At 39.5% G+C, this 12028-nt stretch overlaps 1 protein-coding gene across 4 annotated transcripts in view; it reads right to left on the reverse strand.

The window, feature by feature from the left end:
• Nucleotides 1–12028, reverse strand: part of GLIS1 (GLIS family zinc finger 1) — a 191747-nt gene that overhangs the window by 1093 nt on the left and 178626 nt on the right. For all 4 annotated transcript variants that reach the window (XM_040565433.1, XM_040565432.1, XM_040565434.1 and 1 more), the window contains 2 exons: nucleotides 9950–10134; nucleotides 2647–2814 (listed from right to left, as the gene is read on the reverse strand). In XM_040565433.1, the coding sequence (XP_040421367.1) occupies nucleotides 2647–2814; nucleotides 9950–10134 (353 nt within the window). The remainder of the gene's footprint in view (nucleotides 1–2646; nucleotides 2815–9949; nucleotides 10135–12028) is intronic.

The following is a 12028-nucleotide window of genomic DNA, read 5'->3' on the forward strand; positions in this document are numbered from 1 at the left end:
CCTACATTTGTTGTATCCCTCCATACTGCAGAGGCAAGGTCTGGACGAGCATGGGGAAGCGGTGTCTAGGTTGGGTCAGGCTCACAGGACGAGTGAAAGGAGCTGTGCACCATTTTGTCCTCAGCCCACCAAAGCTCACCATGCTGCTGGCTCCTCACCTGTCTGAGATGGCTTGTGCTTACCAGGCTACCAGAAAGCCACTGTGGTGGGGAGGAGTTTCTCTGTCCTTCTCCTTTCACAGTGAACACCCTCCAAAGGTGTTGTAACCCACCCTGAGCTGAGCACCCCTGTGGTAAGGAACAGGTTTGCCTGTACCACCTGCTTTGAGTTGGGTCTTTAAGAAAGTGTCTGGATGCACTTCGGCACAGGGTTCTGACCCCTGCGCCCAGCCCACAGAGCCCACCTAGCACAATTTCAATGATCATCAGCAGCATGAAGTCAGCTGAGACAACACATGGAGCAAGATCCTTCTTGTTAAGATCTCTCTTGTTAAGATCCTTCTTGTTAGGATCTCCCCCTCTAGAAAATGAGGCTGCTCCTTCTGTTCAGTGTTTCTCATCTCTTCAGCCTGCCTAACGCTGCACATGTGTGCGCCTAGGTGTGGCAGAACCTAACTGCTCCAGGCTTTTAGGTGAGGCCTCCGAGCTGTGTGGCACTGCTGGGAAAGGCAGTGTTGGAGTCCTGTCAGGTTGGTCCTTAGGATGTAATGACAGGTAGCTTACTATTGGGTCTGTTTTTATTATTAGAGACAAAATTCTCCACTTATTTATAGTTCTGCATTTTCCTACGACGTACTCATTTACTGTTAGTTTACGGGTCAAATTCTGCTGTTTGCAGAATTCTGGCATGCAGCATATGGCCAAAGTTCCCGAAAGACAAAGTTAGCCTGTTTATCTGCCCTGTGCTGGGTGTCAGTCCAAGTGGAGTGACTGGTATTTTGATAAGCTTTGTGAGTGTTTACGCTATGCTAATTTCTATTTGATGAGCCTGTACACAGGGTGGATGCACAACCGCAGATGGACAAAACCCAAGATAAGCATACACCCCAGAAATCATTATTAGATTCCAGATAGAGTAAACTATCCAAAGTCCTGAACAGAAAATAAAAATTTATTGACTGTTAATGTGATTCATGGAACAGCTGTTTGCCAGTCACATTTGGCATTCCTGTGAGATGAGAACTCATTTAATATTAATGGTGCTATAAAAGCCTGAAAAAAATTAATACATAGCCTTGATGAATCTTGCCAACCTCAATGGTTCTTTTTGACACAGAAAATGATGAGATAAGATTTATATATTTCACATATATATATGTGTTTCAGCCTCTAAGTATTTGCATACCTCAATAACCACTCTAAAAACAAAAATATTACACAGAAACATTTCATAATAGTTTAGCCCCAGACAGAAAAATCAACTGTTGTTGAAGTTGGTGTCTTGCCATAGTATTATTCTTTGCTCCTACAATTTCTTTTGGAAAGTTTATTTAGTCTGTTCTTTAAATATTGCAGTCTGTCAATCTAAACTTGAAATTTGATGTTAACATGAAAAAAAAATTTTGTTTTAGTAACATCAAACTTATGAATAACACAAAAGAATTCAAAGTTGAATTTGAAACTTCATCTTAAACTTTTCCCTTGTGCTAGTCACTGATGCATACACTTTCTAGTACGGAACACCAGACAAATGCATGCATGCTCTCTCTGAACAGAGTCTCCTTTAATACAAAACAAACAGGAAAGTCAACTCTAATTTTGTGGTCTGACTTAGACCCCATTTCAAAAAGCATTTAAACATATGTTTTCAGTATCGTCCTTAGCTGAGGTGCCCTCCTGAATTCAAACATGAAAAATTTCTTGAAGATATGTAAGTAAAGATTGGGGTAAATGATACTATTTCATGGCCCTGACAATACTCACATTTTGTTTGATTTCAGTAATTCTGTCAACTCTTAATTGTGGTTTTAAAAGTAGAAAAAATGCTTTATAAAAATGAATGCCTACATATTGAAGTACTATAGTCTTCTAGCTATTGTAACTTATTGAAAATTTTACACTATGCAAATATGTAGCTGAACAGGGAAATACAACTGCAATGAATGTGCACAGCACACACAATGAGCAGCACAAATAAAAAGGAACTTCCAAACAAAACGGAACTAAGTAATATTTTTAGCCAAATTTCCCAAAGCAGGGTCTTTCCATTTTGTAAACATCAGTATTGTAAAGCTAAGCCATCCGTTTATTCTTAGATGGACATGAAGCTCCAGCTGCTATTTTCTTCAGAATTTTGCTATCTTCTCAACTACAGTCTGATCATAAAAGCCTGCCTGAGCATATGTGAAGACATCTACTATGAACACCCCACATAACGAATGTGAGAAATGTCTTGTTTGTCAGCTCTCTTGAAGCTGTGCGTTCCCTGTAATATCCAGCATAATGAAAGGAGAATTTGTCTGTCAAACCAATATTGGATTAAAGAAAAATTTGCTTTCCTAGTGGGATTTTTATAGAGTCAGATGAATTGCAGTGACTTAGTTTCTAGTGCAAACATATTTTTCTAATAGTACTGACTTCAAAATATGTTCTCTTCCCCTCCTGCTAAAAATATATGGGTAATTCTTTATAGGCAGAAAAAAATTACCTGTTGAAGCTAAAGGTGCATTGAGTATGTGATAGCCATTCTGTCTCAGAGGATTGAAGCAATGGGATTCCCCTGTTAGCACATCGCTGGTGACAGACTGGTCCATTGTTCTGTAGCAGTCTCCGTAGTGGAAACAGTTTTGTATTGAGTGAAAGCTGCCTTGGTAACCTGAAAACAGATATTGCATACACATTTTAACACTGCTGCAATGGTATTAGCTCCATTTCTGTCACAGTATTTCATTACTATTGTGGGGTTTCTTCAGTTCCTCAGTTTTAACTATGGAAAAATGATCATGCTATTCTATAAGGCGTAATAATAGAAAAGCTACATCAGACTTAGTCCCACAAGGTGCTGTGGACTGTAATCCCCATCAAGCAAAAATCTTAAGGATGTGCTTTATTTCAAGCAATAGGACAGAATGGATGAATGAAGTCAACAGCCCAATTGTGTTCAAAGAGAAGTAGTAAGTACTTCACTGGATCAGGTCCAGGAAGCTCAGCCCCTAAGGGAACGCTTCTATAGTGAATTACTTTTAATTTTAATACAATAATGCAATATTTAAATGAATGCTCCTCTATTTGCAGCAGAGTAAAGGCTTTTCTCATCCAAGGTGCATTACACACTGCTGGAGACAGCACTTTTTCTTCCAAATACCTTTAAGAATACCTTAAACCCCTCCTTTCTCAGACTGCTCTTATTTCAAGTGAAAACTCTTCAGTGAACACAGAGGGTCACGGTCTGTAAGTAGAACCAAACTAGAGGTGCAGGTCTGTCTCCAGGTGGCCATCAGCTGAAGACTTAGGGCTCAGTTAGAGATTACTTGTTTCTTGCTTCTGCAAAGTGCCAAGATAAATCTGCAGAGTCTCTGGCTGCTTCAGTCATTCTGCTTTTGGGGCATGTGACTTTTGTACCCTGAATTTTCATCTCCTGCTTTTATATATTTTCATATGTATTTCTAGTGGATCAGTAGTTTTGTTTTTGCTTGCAGACATTGTGAATGAATTGCACACAACAAAGAAGACATTTAGTAGTAAAGGACAAATTAATTGCTGAGGAAGGAATTTTACAACTTGCAAGTTTGTGCCAACATCTTAAAAGATGATGTTATTTGCTCCCATAAGGATGACCTCAAAGCATGCCACAAAATTTATACCAAACATGGTCTGATTTAATTCTCCTCGTTCCTCCTGCCCCAGTAGCCTCTTCCTGACTCCAGATGTGATGCACACTAATTGCACATTGAGATTAACTCTCTCTTTTCCTATCTTCTCCTGAAGTCCCTTCTGAAATTATTTTCCTTCCCTTATAGGTGACTAAAGTCAACCAAGTCAGGCTTAAAGTCTAGAATGTGCCATCAGGATTTTTCCCAAATTGCCACAAAAACCAAGGACTGTTATCTTTCTTCCCCTGTCTTCTTCAGTTAGACTGAAACGCTTCCTGAAGATCAACTGCAAAAGCTTCAGGCAGTTCAGTCAAACAGAGCCACAGCCAGCTCTGCAGCTGACAGGAGTCAGCACTGCTCCACTCACCAGCACAAGACCAGGTTTGCCGGGCCAGTTGTGCAGCTATTTAGTTTGCTTAGAAATGTAATAATGCCTGTCCCTGTCACCAGGGTGCCTAGGTACTGTACGGAGTGGAATTTGTCCCCTACAAATCATGCAGTGTATAAGTTGTTTTTTTTTTCCTGTTAGGAAAGATCTTCTCCCTTTTTCTACCTTTTTCTTTTACTACCAAAGTTTGATCAAGTAGATAACATCAGGCAGAGTTCAGGGCCTGTCTGAATTCTGGTCATGTTTTTCTATGACGGTAATAAATAAGGCTAAGTGAGGCAATTCTTTAGTAGAAATGCAATGAACTCATCCAGTGGTGAAAGATTTGCTCTGAAGTTTCACAGTTTAATATGTGTTTTGGCAGTATGTGCAAGGATTAGATGATTCATTTCTTGAAAACCTGTGATCCTCCACCACAAAAAAAAAAAAAAAAAAATTGTTGATATCCATGATTGGTGAAGTACTAATGGATGACTATATTAGATAAAGACACTAAGCACACTGTACTGAAGCAGTCCGTTTTTGCTGCTATGCAGAAGGTGGCCCAGAAATTTGGAAAGCAGACTACTAAATGATGTATGTCTTTACTCAGAATAAATAGTCAGCCACCTCTATTTACTGACTGGAGAGTCTGGCTCAGAAAAGCAAGAAGCTCTTAGGAGAGGTAGCAAAGCCATCTTCTGATGTGGTTTTAGGTACAGTGCTTAATTGATTGGCTTTTGATAATTACCCTGACTTTTCTGTTTACAAAACATGAACTTGCTGTAAGCCTTCTAAAAACATATCCTTTTGCGATGAGCAGTGAAAAAAATGAGACACTTGGCTTCAGATGAGGTATAGCTGGTTGCAGAGAGCACTTACATAAATTGCTAGAGGGGAAAAAAAAAGACCCTTTTCCAGAATGTCTGCTATACACATTCTGGGGAATGCTATACACTTCTGGGGAAGGCATGATGTGTATTTTCTCTGTCTCTATAATTGCTGCCCTTTCGTCATGCTTCCTAGCTTGCCTTTGTTAAATCAATTAAAACCTTTATGATCTGCAGTGCTGGCACAGTGGCTTAGAATATCCAAGAATAGCCAAGCATGACAGAACTGGATTGAAACTAGGTGGTTCCAGGATTTGCTCAAGACCTATAGGTAAAGGTTTCTTTTGCGGTATTTAAAATTACACTCTCTAGCTGCTCAGGAAAAAATATCTGAGGCAGTTGTCTGCCTCTGAATCAGAAGTCTGGGGAAGAGCTGCCATAAGCAATCAAATTCTCTTTTCGATTGCAGTATCTATCCATCAGCATCACTGAGTGATAATCTGAAAAGGCAGTGCAAAAAGTATTACTAGAACTGTCCAGTGAAGAGGCACAATGTAGGAAAATACTACTGTAATTATACTGTTGTATGTGCTCAAATTCCTGAAAAGTGCTTCCCAAAGAAAATATTGAGAAATGCACCATTCTTGCCCTAATGTGCCTGCAGATGTGATAACGGCAGCAAACTAGAGGAAAAGGACAGATTTAGGAAGGGAAAGGTTGCAGAAAGAATATTGGTCAAGTAAAGCACACCATGACTCTTAAAAATGGGACTTCTAACCCTTTGGACCTCAGCAATATAATAAAAGTTTACTTCCTTTTTCATCAGCTTCATAGAAATGATAAATCAGTAGGACCCTATATAGAACAGGGTGGAGGCTTTATGGAAGGCATTCCATGCATGCGTCAGAAAAGGAGTGATGGCTATGGGAAGAGTGGTCTGTCTGAAACTGTCCCTGCACTTAAACTGGGGATGAAACAACACTTGGGTAGGAAAACTTGTGCTTGCAGAATTAAAAGCTTTATTTGAATATGTAACTAGTTGAATGTCAATCCTGAAAGGTGGAAATCAGTCTTGGAATGACTGAAGCTGGCGTATCTCCAGGCTGTATGATAGCAGGATCAGTGAGTTGCTATGTCAGTAAGATTTTCTTCATGACTTTTTCTATACTTCCTATTCTCCTGCCCGCTGTTTCAGCAGCACAGTTGGAGAGTTTCTTTTGGTATGAGGCTGATTGGCTTTTGCTGATGGCCCTCCACAGCCTGGCATGACTCAAGAGGCCAGTCAGTCTGCTTCAGAGGATCTGAGCCTCCGGCAACTTTTACACTAATAAAAAGGGAAAATTGCCAGCTTGTTGAAATGCTAAGTGTTCCTGAAAACCAAAGTCATTAGACAAGATGGAAAGGCCATGTGAGTTAAAGCAACCACAGGGACTTTTGTAACAACTGGTACCCTTGCCAGATAAGATTTCATTCATGTTACACAACCACAGGAAATGAAATTGATGCTTGCAGACAATACAGTGGTTGATTTACATATGCAATACAAGATAGACCTTACTGTTTTTAAAACATGCAGTATTAAGGAGAGGTTCATTCAATTTCATTATACAATCATAGAATCATTTGATTTGGAAAGGACCTTTACGATCATCAAGTTCAACCACCACCATTCCTACCGAGTCCCATCACAAGTGCCATGTCCACACCTCTCTTCAATACCTCCGGGGATGGGGATTCCACACTTCCCAGGGCAGCCTGTTCCAATGCTTAACCACCCTCCTCTTAAAGAAATTCTTTCTAATACCCAATCTAAACCTTCCATGGCACAACCTGAGACTATTTTGTCATGTCTCATCACTTATCACCTGAGAGAAGAGACCAACACCCTCCTCAACCCAAACCACTCTATGATCCTATGATTCTCACTGCAACCGCCTTTCAGGTAGCTGTAGAGAGTGATGAGGTCTCCCCTCAGCCTCTTTTTCTCCAGACTAAACAGCCCCAGTTCCCTCAGTGGCTTCTCGTAAGTCCTGTTTTCCTGTCCCAATTCAGTTACGGTTCCTTTAGTTTTTCTGAAATGCTTTGCTTCTACCTGACTTATCCCCCACCACCTACCTCAGAAAATAGTAGGAGCTAAGATATGATTAAAGTCCCATAACTAATGGTTCAATTAGCAACTACATATGGTTGATTAGTGAAAAAGAAACACGGAATATTTTTTACAAGTTCTTCAAAGTCTCCTCAGTGGCTAAAATATGAAGTAGGCAGGGAGGCTTGTCTGGTGCAAACATCACTGCTCCTTCTGGGAGAGCAAAAGTGTAGCACCAATTTGGCAACAAGTGCTTTACCAATATTTTTTTTTCCACATGCATTTCAGATTTTCCTTCAGTTTGTTTGATTTAAACCAAATTTTCTGAGGTTAATTTTCAAGTGAAGAATTTACTAAATGTCCTGTCAGTTTAAATGATCACTATTAAATGTTTTATGTACAGTAGATGTAGAAATATAACAGTTAATAAAGGAATAAACTGAGTTCCAAGCATAACATTTAGCTAAAATTTTGCTTTGAAATAATTTGTGACAGAAAAGCTGCAGTTAGCCACTTCACACAGTGCACTGGCTGCCTCTGTTTCTCTAAGGCACAACCTAGAAAACTTGAAGGAGCTTTAAAATGAATGATGTCATGAGCAAATAATTGGAATATGTGTATTAAATGCCATCTTTTTATGTCATGGCATTTACATGTATGTACAAATAAATCTAAGCTCTTCAAATTCCATAAAATTTCTGAGGAGAAAGCATGTCAGGTATAAATAACTACAGGATTCTATCGCCTGCCAAATTCTTCCAGCATATAATAATTTCCATGTGATCTTACTACTACCAGCTTTAAACACATAAATAATGTCAGCTTATTATTCTTTTGTTATCAATATTTCTGCTTCCAGCTTGGTGAAGCTTGATGTCTTGAAAAAAACCTGCAGATCCACAATATTTATATGCTTCTATACAGGCACCTAGTTCCACAGTTAAACTTATAGAGTACTCCTTTTTCAGTAAAAATTAAAAACTACAAAATTACTACAGATTCCATTAGAAAAACATGCTATTAATGAACTGAGAGTCAAAAAAGACTTATAGCAACTATAGCTAAGTACAGGTTACAGATCAATTGATTTCAAAGGCTGCTAATCAAAATTGATTTTTGAATGACCATTTCCATAATGAATTTATAATAATACTTCAACATTTGGCCAAAGTGGAAAATTATTGCTTTTTCAAAACCACACGACATAACACTTAGAAAGCAACAATTCATTCAAAAGGAAATGTGGTTTTCTTAAGGAATAAAGTCAATTTATTTAAGTGGTTCAAAACTTGTTCTGTCTATGCATTTGTTTCTGCCATAGTAATGAGCTGCTAAACTTTCCTCTTGTGGTTTGTAGTTATTTAGCTCATTATAGTAACATAATCATATATCATTATATGCTATCATAAATCTGCCACTTTTCCCTCACAGAGTTAATCTTTTTAAATTGAGTAATCTGTTGAGCATCAGGTTGAGTTAGTTTTTCCTTTGGCACAAATCATTTAATATAATCTGCTTTAACTTTTCAGACTAAGGCAGTCCAACCAAAGATCAAAAATAGTCCTCAGAGATTGAAGGGCAGAAGGAACTGCTGGGATACGGAACCCCATTACAGCTGTGAATTGCTTATTGGCTTTGTGTTAAAATCCTGCGTTTCAGACCTAGCCTTAGAATTTATTCAGAGAAAGCAAACCTATTTTACGCACTGGTAAATTGATCACATGTGTTACTTTGCCAGCCAAAAATGACCTTATACAAATGACAGTACAGCTGTGAAGTGAGTTTCAAAAAAATGGTTATCTGCCTGTATAAACTTATATGCTTGGTTATACTTGCGACCAGACAGATGTCTTGCACACTTCTTTATTGTGAATATTCACCACGCTTAAGCAGCATACCATCCGCATTATATGACATATTTCTTAAGTATGCAGGCTCCTGTTACTTGGAAGAATCTGTGATAATAATATCACTTGCTAATTTGTACCTCAAAAAAATGTAGAAACATTAATTATTTCCCCCAGCAGAACTGTGGAATAGGAAAATAAGTTCCCCATTATAAAGGCTAGGTAACTCAGAACAACAAAAAAATGTTTTACCTTAAGCAGTAGGGTAGCTGCTTAGCTGTCCCCATTCCTGTCCTCAAAACATGCTGACACTCTATAGTTATGCAAAGTGCCTTTGCAGATTATTATATTATATCATACATAAGCCAAACTGCCAAATATTAAATAGCAAAATCATTTTTCTTTGTCTAAGTTCATGCCTAGTACAGCACCACCAATGGACAGAGCAGGGCATTGCCAAGTGTGTTTCAACCCATCTATTTTAGCAAGCAAACTAAAAATGACTCTTGCTTTGCCAGGGTCACTCTCTCCAATCTGGCTGAAGGCTGGCTAATCAGTCAGATGAGGTGCACAGCCAGTTGTGCTGGGAGAGCAATCCTTACTGACAATCAAGGAGTGAGACAGGGCTAAATAGTTCACTTGATCATTAAATCACTGAGTTATTTGGGGGCATAACACATTCTTGTGAGGAGACCTTTTTGAAGCCATGTTCTAAAAAAAAATGAATAAATGCAATGGATCAGCTTTTGTGATAGCTTTCCCTAGTATGATATGATATCACAGTATGAAGCGGTCTGAAAATGTTACTCTGTATGAAACAAAACTTCTTAAAATAGGAGTTCTCATTGAAATGCTGTCGGTCCCTTAAAACAATATTGGCAGAAAATGCAAAAACTAAAATCAATTCTTTTTCCCCAACTACAAATCAGGAAAGCTTAACAACTTTTAAAAATTAATTAATAAATAAATGAATAAATAAATAAATAAATAGAAAGGAAGAGTTACCTTGAGATCCCTGCTGTACAGACTGGTTTTGAAATTGAGCATATGGTTTATTTGGTATTCCAGAAAACTGCTGCCCATTCGGTGACTGGCTGTGTGATGATGGAGAGCCGTGCTTCTGCAATAGGGAAGGTGGAACTAATGCTTTCAGGGGGCTGACAAGCGGAGAGATTATGTTGGGAGCAAGCCTAGAAAAAGAAAATTCAGAAAAACTTCACATATCACATCACAATATGGGAAAATGAAATACTTGAAAGGCGTTATTTCCACGATGGCAAAACTATGGAAACATTTATTTTGCAGATATAAATTATGTTGCTAAAAAAAAAAAAAGCAAGCATGGTAATGCAGTGCTGCTTTCAGGTCTTCATTAGCAGGGAAGGCAGTTAGAAAATGATTTATGTTCCTTTACGCGGACTTCCTGTGCTAATCGTAATGACAGAATCAAAATGACATCACTCCTCAGAAAGCAACTTAGACACGGGTCAGTTTTAATTTAAAATTGTGTAAGCTGAGAAACATGTCCAGAAACAGGAGTGGGGAACATACTTAGAATGAGTGAATGCAAGTAAATTGTTCGAGTGCCTTAGTCATTGTAGCAGGGTAAAGCTTTACACCCAGGTTTCAGCCAAGACAAGGAAAAGTATTAGTTTTCAGTCGTTCCTCATACGGTATTTTTCAAACTTCACTGCAAGAAATACAAATTGAGCTGCAACAGATGGCACTGTCCTTTCAAAGAAAAGGGCTGAGTAAGGGTTTGCTTCTGGTGGCACTGCTCAGTGGAAGGCAGGGACGGGTTGGTTCCTGCCGGATGGAAAATTCTCCTCAGACATCTGGGACTTGGGCCAGCCCAGGAGCGTGGGGCAGTCCCGCTCAGGGGACAGGCCTGACCCGGCATTCCCAAAGCAAGCCGGAGCAGTTGAGGAAGAGCCCCACTAACCCACTTCCACGAAGGCCCTGGTCACACCTCCGCCACTGGTGGAGTCACATCTGTGCTTTTTCTTGTCCGCGGCTTGCCCATCCCACCAAGGCCAGGTATGGCAGCGGCTCCAGAAGGACTAAGCCTTTGCCAGAGAAGTCTTTTGGCCACAGGGCTGAATGGAACAGGCATTCACCATATACCCTCTGCTGTCTCTGGAGCTTTAGTTAAACACAGGAAACGTCTCTTGGAGCAGCAGTGGACCCTTCAGACCCCAGAGAAACTACCTGGGAGCCACGCTGCTGAAACTTCGTAGCTGCAGGGCCTGAGGTGGAGAAATAAAAACGCCACAGCAGGTTATAATCTATGCCACCTAGCTGGAAAAAATATGGAGCACACACCATTGCAGGAGTACAAAGAATCAAGTAAGATCACTAATCAAACCTAACACCGGTGACTTCCTCTAACAGCGTACAAGCCGTTCAGGCAGCACGCGCCATGCTTTGGCCAGCAGTTTCTCACCAGTTTGCACAACTGCTGCTGGAGCAGCTGGAGCTAAAACTTGTGCAGCAGGGCTAAGCACTACCTGGGAGTGTTCAGGAGGTAAATACAGATGAACTGTGAATTAATTGTGACAACGGCATAATCAAATGTAACGTGAGAAGCAAGGGAATGCTGCCAAAAGCTGTCACAGTGACACAGTGTCACAGTGACGCTCTATTAAGAGGGGCTTAAATAAATCAACCAGTCAAAGCCAATCCTATCATGAAATAACTCCTTCACCCCAAAGAAGAAAAATAAGGCATATAATGCGGACCAAAGAGAGCCCAAATATCCCAAACTAAACTGAAGAAATAAACAAGCATTGTTAAATGGGTTAAGGCAAGGGTATTTTCAAACCTTTCAATATTTAAGAACTGGAAAATAAACTTTTTGTGAAAAAGGGAGCCCCCCATTAGCAAAGGCCAGCAGTGCATAAAGAGGACTAAAGCAGAATTCTAAAACTCAACATACAAAAAAAAATAAAAGTGTTAGGCTGGAGGTTTTGTTTGTTTGTTTGTAAGTGAATATTAAAAAGAACTCAGCAAAAAAAATAAAAAATAAAAAAAAAAATAAAACAAGCTGGGATGGTCCTTACCCAACCAGTGGGTAAAGGCCTGGGT

This window comes from Cygnus olor, chromosome 8 (genome assembly GCF_009769625.2).
Source record: "Cygnus olor isolate bCygOlo1 chromosome 8, bCygOlo1.pri.v2, whole genome shotgun sequence".
NCBI classification, from domain to species: domain Eukaryota; kingdom Metazoa; phylum Chordata; class Aves; order Anseriformes; family Anatidae; genus Cygnus; species Cygnus olor.